At 37.2% G+C, this 15,877-nt stretch overlaps 1 protein-coding gene and 1 long non-coding RNA gene across 3 annotated transcripts in view; one reads left to right on the top strand and one right to left on the bottom strand.

Annotated features, from left to right (window-relative positions):
- The window catches only part of UVRAG (UV radiation resistance associated), a 318,745-nt gene that overhangs the window by 281,993 nt on the left and 20,875 nt on the right, over positions 1 to 15,877 (top strand). For both annotated transcript variants that reach the window (XM_036860728.1, XM_036860729.1), the window contains one exon: positions 9,982 to 10,073. In XM_036860728.1, coding sequence (XP_036716623.1) covers positions 9,982 to 10,073 — 92 coding nt within the window. The remainder of the gene's footprint in view (positions 1 to 9,981; positions 10,074 to 15,877) is intronic.
- Positions 1 to 15,877, bottom strand: part of LOC118899279 — an 84,441-nt gene that overhangs the window by 63,905 nt on the left and 4,659 nt on the right. The window contains exon 2 of the long non-coding RNA XR_005020920.1: positions 11,206 to 11,278. This is a non-coding gene — a long non-coding RNA (uncharacterized LOC118899279). The remainder of the gene's footprint in view (positions 1 to 11,205; positions 11,279 to 15,877) is intronic.

Here is a 15,877-nt window from a genome sequence, read left to right as displayed (position 1 = left end):
ACTGCTAACAGCTATAAGAGAGGAAATCGACAGTAAAACAATAACAGTGGCGGACTTTAACACCTCACTTACACCAATGGACAGATCATCCAGACAGAAAATTAATAAGGAAACACAAGCTTTAAATGACACAATAGACCAAATAGATTTAATTATATTTATAGGACATTCCATCCAAAAACAGCAGAGTACACTTTCTTCTCAAGTGCACAAGGAACATTCTTTAGGATAGATCACATCTTGGGTCACAGATCAAGCCTCAGTAAATTTAAGAACATTGAAATCATATCAAGCATCTTTTCTGACCACAATGCTATGAGATTAGAAATCAATTACAGGGGAAAAAAATGTAAAAAACACAAACACATGGAGGCTAAACAATACGTTACTAAATAACCAAGAGATCACTGAAGAAATCAAACAGGAAATCAAAAAATACCTAGAGACAAGTGACAATGAAAACATGACGATCTAAAACCTATGGGATGCAGCAAAAGCAGTTCTAAGAGGGAAGTTTATAGCTATACAAGCCTACCTCAAGAAACAAGAAAAATCTCAAATAATCTAACCTTACACCTAAAGGAACTAGAAAAAGAAGAACAAACAAAACGCAAAGTGAGCAGAAGGAAAGAAATCATAAAGATCAGAGCAGAAATAAAAATAGGAACAAAGAAAACAGTAGCAAAGATCAATAAAACTAAAAGCTGGTTCTTGGAGAAGATAAACAAAATTGATAAACCATTAGCCAGACTCATCAAGAAAAAGAGGGAAAGGACTCAAATCAATAAAATTAGAAATGAAAAAGGAGAAGTTACAGCAGACACCGCAGAAATACAAAGCATCCTAAGAGACTACTACAAGCAACTCTATGCCAATAAAATGGACAACCTGGAAGAAATGGACAAATTCTTAGAAAGGTATAACCTTCCAAGACTGAACCAGGAAGAAATAGAAAATATGAACAGACCAATCACAAGTAATGAAATTGAAACTGTGATTAAAAATCTTCCAACAAACAAAAGTCCAGGACCAGATGGCTTCACAGGTGAATTCTATCAAACATTTAGAGAAGAGCTAACACCTATCCTTCTCAAACTCTTCCAAAAAATCGCAGAGGAAGGAAAACTCCCAAACTCATTCTATGAGGCCACCATCACCCTGATACCAAAACCAGACAAAGATACTACAAAAAAGAAAATTACAGACCAATATCACTGATGAATATAGATGCAAAAATCCTTAACAAAATACTAGCAAACAGAATCCAGCAACACATTAAAAGGATCATACACCGTGATCAAGTGGAATTTATCCCAGGGATGCAAGGATTCTTCAATATACGCAAATCAATCAATGTGATACACCATATTAACAAATTGAAGGATAAAAACCATATGATAATGTCAATAGATGCAGAAAAAGCTTTCAACAAAATTCAACACCCATTTATGATAAAAACTCTCCAGAAAGTGGGCATAGAGGGAACTTACCTCAACACAGTAAAGGCCATATACGACAAACCCACAGCAAACATCATTCTCAATGGTGAAAAACTGAAAGCATTTCCTCTAAGATCAGGAAGAAGACAAGGATGTCCACTCTCACAACTGTTATTCAACCGTTTTTGGAAGTCCTAGCCACGGCAATCAGAGAGGAAAAAGAAATAAAAGGGATACAAACTGGAAAAGAAGAAGTAAAACTGTCAGTGTTTGCAGATGACATGATACTATACATAGAGAATCCTAAAGATGCCACCAGAAAACTACTAGAGCTAATCAATGAATTTGGTAAAGTTGCAGGATACAAAATTAATGCAGAGAAATCTCTTGCATTCCTATACACTAATGATGAAAAATCTGAAAGAGAAATTAAGGAAACACTCCCATTTACCATTGCAACAAAAAGAATAAAATAGCTAGGAATAAACCTACCTAGGGAGACAAAAGACCTGTATGCAGAAAACTATAAGACACTGATGAAAGAAATTAAAGATGAAACCAACAGATGGAGAGATATACCATGTTCTTGGATTGGAAGAATCAATATTGTGAAAATGACTATACTACCAAAAGCAATCTACAGATTCAATGCAATCCCTGTCAAATTACCAATGGCGTTTTTTATGGAACTAGAACAAAAAATCCTAAAGTTTGTAAGGAGACACCTAAGACCCTGAATAGCCAAAGCAGTCTTGAGGGAAAAAAACGGAGCTGGAGGAATCAGACTCCCTGACTTCAGACTATACTACAAAGCTACAGTAATCAAGACAATATGGTACTGGCACAAAAACAGAAATATAGATCAATGGAACAGGATAGAAAGCCCAGAGATAAACCCATGCAGCTATGGTCAACTAATCTATGACAAAGGAGGCAAGGATATACAATGGAGAAAAGACAGTCTCTTCAATAAGTGGTGCTGGGAAAACTGGACAGCTACATGTAAAAGAATGAAATTAGAACACTCCCTAACACCACACACAAAAATAATAAACTCAAAATGGATTAGAGACCTAAATGTAAGACCGGACACTATAAAACTCTTAAAGGAAAACATAGGAAGAACACTCTTTGACATAAATCCCAGCAAGATCTTTTTTGATCCACCTCCTAGAGCAATGGAAATGAAAACAAAAATAAACAAATGGGACCTAATGAAACTTAAAAGCTTTTGCAAAGCAAACTACAAATAAGATGAAAAGACAACCCTCAGAATGGGAGAAAATATTTGCAAACAAATCAACGGACAAAGGATTAATCTCCAAAATATATAAATGGCTCATGCAGCTCAATAGTAAAAAAACAAACAACCTGATCCAAAAATTGGCAGAAGACCTAAACAGACATTTCTCCAAAGAAGACATACAGATGGCCAAGAAGCACATGAAAAGCTGCTCGACATCACTAATTATTAGAGAAATGCAAATCAAAGCTACAGTGAGTTATCACCTCACACCAGTTAGAATGGGCATCATCAGAAAACCTACAAACAACAAATGCTGGAGAGGGTGTGGAGAAAAGGGAACCTTCTTGTACTGTTGGTGGGAATGTAAATTGAAACAGCCACTATGGAGAACAGTATGGAGGTTCCTCAAAAAACTAAAAATGGAACTACCATATGACCTAGCAATCCCACTACTGGGCATATACCCAGAGAAAACCATAATTCAAAAAGACACATGCTCCCCAATGTTCATTGTAGCGCTATTTACAATAGCCAGGTCATGGAAGCAACCTAAATGCCCATCGACAGACGAATGGATAAAGAAGTTGTGGTACATATATACAATGGAATATTACTCAGCCATGAATAGGAACGAAATTGGGTCATTTGTAGAGACGTGGATGAATCTAGAGACTGTCATACAGAGTGAAGTAAGTCAGAGAGAGAAAAACAAATATCGTATATTAACGCATATATGTGGAACCTAGAAAAATGTTATAGATGAACCGGTTTGCAGGGCAGAAATTGAGACACAGATGTAGAGAACAAACGTATGGACACCAAGGGGGTAAAGCGGTGGTGGGTGGGGGTGGTGGTGTGCTGAATTGGGAGATTGGGATTGACATATATACACTGATATGTATAAAACGGATGACTAATAAGAACCTGCTGTATAAAAAAATAAATAAAATAAAATTTGAAATAAAAGAATATTACCAGATGTAGGATGCCTAGAGGGAGACTGGGAGACAGGAAAGAGAGCTATCTGCCAGAGTGGTGAGCTCTGCATAAACCATTGTTAGCCAATACTGGAAAGCTATTTTATATATATATGTATATATATAGGGGACTTCATGATAAGCAAATTGAATATTCTCATTTATGTCAGCTCCCTAGTGAAATGCTACTAATAAAGATAAAATAGTTTAAAATTGTAAACACGCAAGGATGAAAAGAACAGAAGAGACAAGAGCAGGTAATAGAGTTGACAACATTTTAGAAAATCACAAGCAAATAAATGCGTGATAAACTGAGTTGGCAGAATGGAAAAAACTAAAACCTAAAGCCTTCAAGAAACAATGTAGTTCAAGCCATAGAACTCCAGAAGATCTTAGGATTTGGAGTTATCAGGTACCTCATAGAGTGTAGGGTAAGGAATAAGTCTAAGAACAGAAGGATTAGTTGAAAGTCTATAGAAAGAGAAGTAAGACTCCCAGTTCACTTGCCACTCTGCATAGCCAAGCAACTACCCGAGCACACACCCCAGTGGGAGACTGGAGGTTTACTTTCTGAAGAAAATCAAACCCAAGAAGCTTTGGACTCTGAACTGCCTGGTATACTGGGGCAAGAAGTAAGACGCCTTACTAAAAACAAGGGGATTCAGTGAAAGTCCTACATACCAACACTGAATTCCCCAACCGTTTTTTCCTGCTTAACTCCCAAAATGGAATCCAGATTATACCCCTAGGCAAAAGGTTGGAGGATGCTCTCTGGAAAAAAACAGTCCGAGCAATGAGAGTTGCTGGACTGGCACGTCCCCCACAGAAAGGGCTCACCCACTCATTCTACAGTGAAGTCCCCAGTCAGCAAGCACTGCCAATACACAGACTATCTGATCAGCTTTTTTAAGTCTCATTCATAAAGAAGAATTGACAACCAAAGATTACTGGACATTAAAGAAAGCCTGTATTTTTTTTAAAGTCTGAAACAAACAGAAAAAGAAAGAAAGAAACCCAAAAGTAACAGAAAATGGAGAAGGAGGAGACAAAAAAATAATAATAACAATAATAATGATAATAGAAAATAATCGGAATTAGGGGATAAGAGTTTTCTACTGAAAGGACTCACTAGCAAGATGAACAAAAGCAAAATAAACAAATGGGACTACATCAGACTAAAAATATTTTGCACAACAAAGGGAACTATCAACAAAATGAAAAGGCCGCCTACTGAATGGGAGAAGATATTTGCAAGTGATATATCTGATAAGGAGTTAGTATCCAAAATATACAAAGAACTCAGACAACTCAACATCAAAAAAACAACCAACCAGATTAAAAAATGGACAGAGGACCTGAATAAACATTTTCCCAAAGAAGACACAGAGATGGCCCATAGACACATGAAAAGATGCTCAACATCACTAACCACCAGGGAAATGCAAATCCAAACCACAATGAGATATCATCTCACACCTGTCAGAATGGCTATTATGAAAAAGACAAGAAATAACAAGTGTTTACAAGGATGCAGAGAAAGGGAACCCTTGTGCACTGTTGGTGCAACCACTATGGAAAACAGTATGGAGGCTCTTCAAAAAATGAAAAATAGAACTACCACACAATCCAGCAATTCCAAGTCTGGTATTTTTCCAAAGAAAACAAAAACACTAATTTGAAAAGAGGTATGCACCCCTATGTTCATTGCTGCATTATTCACAATAGCCAAGATATGGAAGCAACCTAAGTGCCCATCAATAGATGAATGGATAAAGACGATGTGGGGTATACACACGTGTGCACGTGCACACACACATACACTGGAATATTACTCAGCCATAAAAGAGAACAAAATCTTGCCATTTGCAATAACATGGATAGACCTAGAGGGTATTATGCTAAGTGAAATAAGTCAGACAGCGAAAGACAAATACTATATGATTTCACTTATATGTGGAATCTAAAAAACAAAACAAATGAACAAACATAACAAAACAGAAATAGAGTCAGAGCTACAAAGAACAAACAGGTGGTTGCCAGAAGAAGGCCAGTAGGTGGGGGAAGGAGTGAAACAGGTGAGGGTAATTAAGAGATACAAACTTTCAGTTACAAAACAGATGAGCCACAAGGATGAGATGTACAGTGTGGGGAATACAGTCAATGATAATGTAATATCTTTGTCTGGTGACAGATGGTAACTAGACTTATTGTGGTGATCATTTGTAATGTATAGAAATAATCGAATCACTGTGTTTCGCACCAGGAACTAACATAGTGTTGTAGGTCAGTTATACTTCAAAAACGAACTCATAGAAAGAGAGATCAGATTTCTGGTTACTAGAGGTAGGGGTGAGATGGGAGGGTGGGAATTGGGTGAAGGTAGTCAAAAGGTACAAACTTCCAGTTATAAGATAAGTAAGCACTAGGGATGTAATGTATACCATGATTAATATAATTAACACTGTTGTGTGTTATATATGAAAGTTAAGAGAGTAAATTTTAAGAGTTCCCATCACAAGGAAGAAAATTTATTTTTCTTTAATTTTGTGTCTATATGACATGATGGATGTTCTCTAAACTTATTGTGGTAATCATTTCATGATGTATGTAAAGTCAAATCATTATGCAGTACACCTTTAACTTATACAGAGCCGTATGTCAGTTATATCTCAATAAAACTGGAAGGAAATAAACAAACAAAACAAAACAAGAACAAAGGACTCACTAAAGTGAGATCAAAACAGTGAAGAAAAAAAGACCCAAACAAAAGCTTATCGCTGTGAAATTTCTGAATACTGAGGTTAAAGAATAAAATCCTAAAAGCTTCCAGAGAGAGGAATCAGCTCACACACAAAGGATTAGGAATCAGAATGTTATCTGGTTTCTCAGTTGCCACATGCAAAGTTAAATGACAGTGAAACAATACTTCAGAAATTCCAAAGGAAAGATCATTTCAGTCTTGAATTTTATATGCAAGCAAACTATCATTCAAGTGTGAGAATGGAATAAAGGTATTTTTAAATATTCAAGGTGTTAAAAAAGATACCTCTCATGTGGCCTTTTCCCAGAAAGCTGTTATAGAATATGCTTCACCAAAATGAGGCAGTAAATCAAGAAAGAAGTGATGAGATCTAGGAAACAAGAGCTTCAGCACAGAAGTACAGTTGGCCCTCTGTATCCACCGATGCAAAACCCTGGATGTGGAGGGTTGACTATGTTCATTGTACATTCAACACCATTTTATATGCAGGACTTAAACATCCACAGAGTTTGGTGTCTGCAGAGGCTCCTGGAGCTGATCCCCTGGGGATACAGGGGGATGACTGTAAACAAAATTTCCAGAATTATGGTGAAAGGAAGTTCTAGGAAGGTAACAATGGAACCAGCCTAGAGAACAGCCTGTTCAGATTGGAGCGGAGAGAAGGGTGCTTCAGGAAACAATCTCCAAGGGGGGAAATGGGCTTGATAAATTATATGGTGTCTTTAATCAGATTGGGAAGGATTTAAAGTTTTGTCCTAATTGGGGGAAAATCTAGTGATAGGTACGTGGATACTCAACAAGTAGTACTATCCACAAGATAGGTACTCAACAAGTGGGGAAAATGGCAATTATCACTTCAGGAAAAACAAAAGGTCAAAAAAGGAATAGTATACTATATGGCTTAGCAGTAAACAGTATTTTTGTAGGTATAAGGTAAACACTAAATATTGATTTAACAAAAAATGTTATATTCAAAAATAATTGAATATCTTGAGAGGATGAGGAGAAGTATATTTGGGAGAGTGGAGAGTTAAATCCTCATATTTAATAAGAAGTCAGTAGGTAATATATGGGGATAAGGAGATAAAACGTGCTAAGAAAAGAGCTAAATTCTCATTTTACATAGCACGAACATAGTAGATGATGCCTAAATGAGGGGGAAATAATAAGAAATATTAATATAAGTGTGTTATTTAGAAATATTAAGGTAAAGAAGAAACAACTAAAAGTGGTCGCTACTGAAGAGCAAAGAACTGCTTTTTCATTGTAAGCCTTTCAGTAGGTTAGACTTAAAACAGTACATGTACTTTATTTTAAAATTTTAATATATTCTTATTATGTATGAATGTCTATTTTAGTTCTGTATGTTGAAAGCTAAGAGGGCGACATGATAGAAGAATTCAGAGTTGTTATTGAGAGGTTCTAGCCTTGGCTTTGTCCCTTATCAGCTTTGAGACCTTGGGCAGGACACTTGTCTTACTGAGTCTTAGTTTCTTCATTTATGAAAGGATGGAGGTTGGAAAAGATAATCTCCATGATCTCTTTAAGCTAGATATCCCAAGATTCTATGATCAAGATAATAATTCTATACAACAAATGAAGAGTTAAGACTTGGGTGGAGGCTTGAAATTCCCACATTTTCCTTTCTTAGTTGAAATCAGACTTGGAGAGAAATTTTCACTGTGGTCTCTGAAAAGAATTCAACACCCACCTTCCATTGTGGAGCCTGGGGCAGGCAATTGACTACGTACTGGCTCAGGGACACATAGCTTAATGTTATTTTAGTATGGGGTGGTTTTATTTTTTTTGATATTTAATATTTTTCAGTATGAATCACAGGTGAAATTTCCATGCCATGTGTAAACAATTTCACTTTTTTATTGAAACAATGAATTCAGGAATGTCATATTGGGATGTCAGCCATTTTACTTTTATCAATGTATGGAAAAATGCTTTTATATTAATATAAGAAATGATGTCATTTAATATGGAGGAGATCTTATAATTCAAGGTCAGCAAATCTCAGGAGGTGATTTAGGTCACCAAGCTAGCTTTGGAAAAGGAAAAGAATATTTTCCCTTTGTCTTCTCAAGATTTTGTTTTTTGGGTTTTTTTAACCAATTTTCCTCTTAGACTTTGGGGTAGCTGGTGTAGTGGCACGGTTGTGAAAAGGAGACTCTGACTAATAATATCTTTGCCATTGAAACATGTGGCTTTGGAAAATTTCCTTGCTCTTTTTCTGGGCTTCAGTTTTACCATCTGCACAAGAAAAGGATTAGCTTAAATAATATTCAAAATACCTTTTAGCTTTAACATTCTGTGTTTCTACCTCCTTATTTTATGTGTGTATTCAGACCATTCAAGAGACCTGATTAGGTTTGGGGGTTTCTTTTTAAAGTTCAGTGTAGTGAGAGTGAACTCTTTCTCTGTTAAATGTCACTCACTCACACTTAAGTGAAAAGTCAATTGAGTACTAGATACAAACAAAAGAAAACTTACTTTGATTTTTTGTTGATAGTGGTTTAATTTTTTAAAAGAGGAAAATATTTAAAAGTTTAACTTAGCCACTTTTAAATTAGGTGCTAGAAAAGTAAAACTTCAATACAGATGACCCTTCATATCTGTACATCAGTATGCAGTTTACAGAGTCCTTTCTTCATATATATTATGTCATTTGAAAAATACATTTCTACAGGACTGTGTTGTATACTTACTCTGTATTTGATGCTGTGTGTGTGAGCGTGTGTATGAATATGCACATATACTTAACCTCAGGTCTCTATTATGTTTAGTGAAGGAAGCAAATGGTCTTCAGAGACAAAGTGAGAGGAGACGGGAACAGACAGATGAAAACCATTTAGTAGGTTACCCAAGGCACATAGAAGGACACATAATTTTAGAAAATCAGCCTCTAGCAGAAATAAGTAAAGCTAAGAGCAGATCTTGCCCACAGGCCATAGTTTCCTCATACTAGCTCTATAGCTCTGTACTCTGGTCCTAGAGAAAGAGGAAAGTTAGAGGCACAAGAGAAATAACATAAAGCACAGCCTCTGTCAAAAGTGACTTGCTGTTTATTTGTTTAATAAGCGTTGACTGAGCACTAGCACTGTGTCAGACACTTGGGGATCAGAGATGCAACATGACCCTTATTCTTGATTCTACAAAGGGAAAAGGGTCAGTGTAAAAAAAGACTGGATGTGCTCAGAGTGTGTAATACCAACCTTCAGTACCTAAAATGAAATACTGGTTTTATGGTATATGTCCCTGGAGTTGATGTTAGCAAACTCTACAGGGGTCTTGGAAATATCCTGATCCCACAGTTGGTGGTTCTTAGTCTTCTCCAGCGTTAGAGGGCAAGGGAGCAGGAAATGAGGAGCTACCTTTAAACACCATCCAAAAAGTGAGGTTGATGATGTTGGGATCATACACTCACATTTCCTCTTTCAGCGTTTAAAACGGCGTGGGGTCGGGGGGACACTTGTTTAGTGAATCATGTTTGGGAAGCATGGCCTAGTATCTGCCAAAATTTCTTTTAATTCTGTTTTTCCACCTTTGCAGCTAAGATATCAACATGGACTAGGGACTCCAGACTTGAGGCAAACCCTCCCTAACCTGAAAAACTTCATGGAGCACGGACTAATGGTCAGGTGGTGAGTACCTATATCTCTCATACCCAGAAACTGCAATGTGGATAATAATCCTGAGAAACTTGCCTGACTTCCACATCGCTCCACACCTGCCTTCTGGGTTTTCTTCTGTAATTAGATATCTGAAGAAAAGGAAAGGCAGCCATCATACTTGTGTAGGTCTACGCTCCAGTCTGGCTAAGAGGGCGAGACACCCACAAAGGGGGGCGGGTTCAAAGGGGTATTGTTGGGACATGGGAAGGTTGGCGGGACAAGGAGTCCTTGAGTGCTTGGCTGAAGCAGAGACTGGAGGATAGCCATGTGATTCGTAAAAGGGGGACATGGAGCCCCCAGGACTTTTCCAAAGAACAAGCGAAGGACAGAATAAGCTTCAGGATCAGTGGTTGTGAGAGTGAAGGGAAGAAAGCACACAAGGAATAGGTCAGACTGTCAGGACCTAGTCTGAGACCAAGAGACACACACATACTGGAACGTTTCTCATATGTGATGTCAGTGCCTATTGTGCCAGAAGGGCAAGCTGCTGCCTAAAAGTGCTTTGTCAGGATGGACATGACCCTCTTCCAAAGACAAGGGGAGAGGGAAAGTGATGCAAAGAAAACATTAGATGATTCGTTTGACTTAAATAAATGGAAAGCTGTTGGCTCAAGTCATTTAGTAATTCGAATCCTTCGATGATGGGCAATGACTTACAAAATCACGTGAATTCAAATCAGGCCTTTAGAGTTAGACAACTGGGAACAGCATGGTTTCTTCTAAAGAGCAATGGCTTCCGATCCCAGATCTTTTTCTGATTTGCTATGTGAATTTTTTTTTTTTTAAGTTTTGAGATCCCTTTATTCAAGCCAAATTGTTCAACAACCTATTTTAAAAACCTCAAATAAGTAAGTTATCCATGTAACCTTGCCATTTCAAGTTTCTGATTTGCTGTGTGAATTTAAACTCCTACCTCTCTGAAATGTAATTTCCTCATCTATAATCCCTGCTCTGCTCATCTCACTGGTTTGTGGTGAGGATGAAGTGAGATGGTAGGTGGAAAAATAATTTGTGGGGAGGAAAGTATAAGAATAGTTTCAGTTTCTTCTGTGCCATCAAGATAGGCCTTGAGGATAACAAGAAAGTGACATCTATGATTTACCTTTGATGTTTTCTGTTTTTGTCTCATGATCTTCCAAATGCAAATTCTGGATGTCTGACTTTAGATAGGACTTCTGTTAAGCAAATACACAATTGCTTAAAAAATTCTACTTAGAATATCAAAATAATTATAAAAAATTCGTGTTGATATGGACCTGTATGCCCTGAGGAGTGAGGTCTAGGAACTGAGTTTTAATGTAAAACAATAGTAGTAATGATAAGAATAATAATTTTAAAAGTGAGCTAGCAGGCATGTATTTAACATTGTCAGTGTAAAGTTCCGTGACAGGTACTCTGGAGGTAACAAGAAGTATAAGGCTCAAGCCCTACCTTCAAGGGGTTTGTGATCTAGTTGGAAACAACGTATATAATTCATGAAAGGTTTTATAACACAAATGGTAAATAACTTAAAATGATCAAAAAAAGAGGCAACTCACAGCACCATCTGATTAATCAACTAAAATGAATCTTGTTCAGTACAGACAGCAAATTGTCCCAGTGTCATTTATTGAAGACTCTATCTTTTGTCCACTGTTGATAACGCCGTCTCTTTCATACATCAAGTTCACTTACACACAGATTTGTTTCCAGGCTCCCTATTCTGCTTCATCGTTTTATTGTCTATCTATAGGCTAGTACCACATTTTTAATTAATATAAGGTGTAATTTCTATAAGTCTTATTGAGGTTTGAGCATCTCTCTTCCCCCTGACATTTGGAACCACTTGAGAGAGGAGATACAAGAGACAGACTAATAGGAATCAAAATGTCAGTTTTATTACTGATAAAGCTGCATTTTCCAAGTGGCTTTAGATCTATCATAAAAGGGCTTGCAAAGACATCACTCAAAATTAAACTTACTCTTGCAATCACGATGTGAACTGGAGAACCTCAGGCTTTCCCCGCAGAGGCAGGCCCTTAACTATACTGTAGAGGGCTGTCAGGTGACTCCTGCAAGAACCCAGATGGGGCTAAGCCAAGAATACCCAGGTTTTATTTTTCCCTCTAAATTCACTGATTAGAAAAGGCCCTCCTCCTCTAAGAGCGAGTGGGAGGATGGAGAGAGGCCAGGAGTGTTACTCTTAAATCATGTTCCTTCATAGCAAGGGAAAGGGAAGATTTCCCCAACTTACTTGATGTCTGGTCGGGTGAGGCTCCTACTTATGATCCTTCTTCAAAACTCTTTTGGCTTTTCTGGACTTATGAACTGTATTTGAGTGATTTGACAGCTTTATGATATTGAGTCTTTCTAACTGTGAACATGGTATCTCTTTCTATGCTTTCTTTCCGTTTTTTAAACATACCTCAGTGAAGTTTTAAAATTTTCTTCATAAAGATCTTACACATCTTTTATTAGATACTTAGTCCTAGGTAGCTTACCATTTTGGTTGCTGTTATAAATTTTTTTATTACAACATCCAACTTTTTTGTGGCTAGTATACAGGAATACTACTGATTTTTGTATTTTGAGAATGTATCCAGCAGCCTTGCTAACGTTAATTACAATGGTTTATCTTAGATTCTCTCGGATTTTTCTGTGGGTACAGTCATATTTTTTTAGTGAATGATGGTGTCGTTTCTTCCTATTTTTACAACTTTTATTACTTTTCTTGTCCTTTGTTTTATTATGGAAGAGGAGCAGCAATAGTGGATATCCTTGTCTTATTCCTGACTTTAAAGAGAATGCTTCTTTTCACCATTAAGTATTATATTTATTGCAAGTTTGGATAGATATTATTTATTAGCAAAAGGAAGTTTCTTTCTATTCCCAGTTCACTAAGAGTTGCTTTTTTTAAAATCATGAATGTGTATATTTTGGATTTTATAAAATGCTTATTATGTTTATTGAGATAACACTATATTCTTCTTTACTGTGTTAATAACTAGTAATAACATTTTCTGATGTTAAATCATCTTTGCCTCCTGGGCTATAATCTGCTTGGTTGTGATGAATTATTTTTTGTATGTTGTTGGATTCGATTTGCTGATTTACTTTTTTATTTTTTTAAAAACTTATTTTATTGAAGTATAGTTGATTTACAATGTTGTGTTAGTTTCTGCTTTACAGCAAAGTGATTCAGTTATACATATATATACATTGTTTTTCATATTCTTTTCCATTATGGTTTATCACACAGGATGTTGAGTATAGTTCCCTGTGCTATACAGTAGGACCTTGTTGTTTATCTATTCTATATATAATAGTTTGCATCTGCTAATCCCAAACTCCCAATCCATCCCCTCCTTACCCGCTATCCCCCTTGGCAACCACAAGTTTGTTCTCTATGTCTGTGAGTCTGTTTGTTTCATAGATAAGTTCATTTGTGTCATATGTCAGACTCTACATATAAGTGATGTCATATGGTATTTGTCTTTCTCTTTCTTACTTAGTATGATAATCTCTAGGTCCATCCATGTTGCTTCAAATGGCATTATCTCATTCTTTTTTATGGCTGTGTAGTATTCCATTATAGATACAGGTATAGATATATAGATCATATCTTTTTTTTTTTAATTTTATTGGCATATAGTTGATTTACAATGCTGTGTTAGTTTCAGGAGTACAGCATAGTGATTCAGTTATACATACACATATATTCATTCTTTTTCAGATTCTTTTCCCGTATAGGTTATTACAGAATATTGAGTAGAGTTCCCTGTGCTATACGGTAGGTCCTTGTTGGTTATCTATTTTATATATAGTAGTGTGTGTTTCTTAATCCCAACCTCCTAATTTATCTCTCCCCCACCATGTTTCTCCCTTGGTAACCATTAGTTGTTTTTTGAGTCTATGTTTTGTAAATATGTTCATTTATATCATTTTTTAAATTAGATTCCATGATTTGCTAATATTTTTAGGATATCTGCCTCTGTAAATGAGATGAGGCTAGCCTATAATTTTTCTTTCTCATATAATAATCTTTGTCTGATTTTGGTAACAAGGTTGTAACAGCCCCATAAAATAAATTGAGGCTCTTTCCCTTCTTTTCTATTATTCTTTTCTGTCCTCTGGAACAGTTTATGTAACATAGGAATTATCTATATCTTGAAGGTCTGAAAAACCTAGTATTTTTCATTTGTTGAGAGGGAAAGTATAGATTTTTAGCTACTGACTTAATTTTCATGATGATTATGAGTCTATTTATGTTCCGTTTTTCCAGTTCCTCCTTAACGTACTCCAGTCTGATTTCAGTTCTATCAGTATACTGAAATTCCTCTTATCTAGGTAGGTGTCTAGAACTCTGTGTTGCCAAACCCAGCAGCCACTTTTCCATCCTTATCCTACTAGTCTGTATTTAGTGGCATTTGGCCTTGCTGGCCGTTCCTGCCTTCTTGAAACATTCTCCTTTCTTGGCTTTCACAATACTACCCTCCCCTGGTTTTCCTCCTTTCAGCTGCACTTTTTCTGCCTGTTTTTCCTGTTCGTCCTCCTTTTCTTGATCATTAAATATGGAGATCTCCATAGTATTCTCCTTTTCTCTCTCTTTCTTCTCATGTGAGCTCATCCACTGCCCCCATTTTGAAAACCATCTGTATGCTATGACCCTCCAAGTTATGTTTTCAGCATAAACCTCTCCTGCAAACTCTATAGTCAGAGACCTGCTTGACACCTCCCCTTGGAGTGTCACAGGCACCTCAGCCTCAACATCTAAAACGGTCCTTCACCAGGCTTCTTCAGCTCAGCAAATGACACCCTGTCTACCCAGTTGCTCAAACCAGAGAAACATCCTTGATTTCCTTCTTTTCTTCACTCCTACCTGAGCCAGTCTAGTTCATCAGCAAACCGTGTCATCTCTACCCACCAAGTGTACTTCCCGCCATCTCTGCTGCCACCACCCCAGTCCAAGTCACCACCTGCTCTTACCCAGACACTGCAGCAGTCCAGTCTGTCTCCCTAATTTCCCTCTTGTCCCACCTCTGTTCATTCTCTGCAGCAGCCAGAGTGACTTTTTAAAATTTTAGCCATATCTTAATCACTCCCTAGCTTCAGCGGCTAGAGTAAAATCCAAACCCTTTTCTGCGGTCTCCCGACCACCTGCCTCTCCCCCTCCTCTCATGTATAGTCCTATACTGACCTCCTCTTAGCATGAGAAAGCTCTTTCCTGATTCGTCACCCTCGCTGTCCTTCTGTCTAGAATGTGCTCTCCCTCTTGCTTCTCTCCCACCACCATCCTCACCCATCCCTTCATATAGAGGGAACAGTTTTAGAAAAGGCACAGTAGCTTTACTGGCAAAGAATAGACCACTTGGCTAGAGTGCAGATTCATTTTAGAAACAGAGAGAATCTGGGTTTTGTGGTACTTAGAGCTTATACAATTTAGGAACCCTTTCAAGAAAACAATACAAAACTGAAAATACAAAATTAGAAGAAAAAAAAAAAAGAAGTAAATATTTTAAGTGAGAAACAAAATCACAACAAATTACTGGAACTTTAGAGATCAGATCCCTTTCCCTTTCTTCTGTGATCTCTTTAGACAATTTACCCGAAATGCTTCCTCACTGCAACCTGACTGTCCTTTCCCTCCTAAAACACCGTCATTTCCAGCAACTCTCACTTCTGAGGTTCAGATAAATTAAATGACTTTCCAGGGACTTCCCTGGTGGCGCCGTGGTTAAGAATCCACCTGGCAATGCAGGGGACACGGGTTCGAGCCCTGGTCCGGGAAGATCCCA

The sequence above is a fragment of the Balaenoptera musculus genome, chromosome 8 (genome assembly GCF_009873245.2).
Source record: "Balaenoptera musculus isolate JJ_BM4_2016_0621 chromosome 8, mBalMus1.pri.v3, whole genome shotgun sequence".
In the NCBI taxonomy this organism is placed as follows: Eukaryota; Metazoa; Chordata; class Mammalia; order Artiodactyla; family Balaenopteridae; genus Balaenoptera; species Balaenoptera musculus.
The sequence above is the reverse complement of the archived record's forward strand: the minus strand, read 5'-3'. Positions and strand labels throughout refer to the sequence as shown.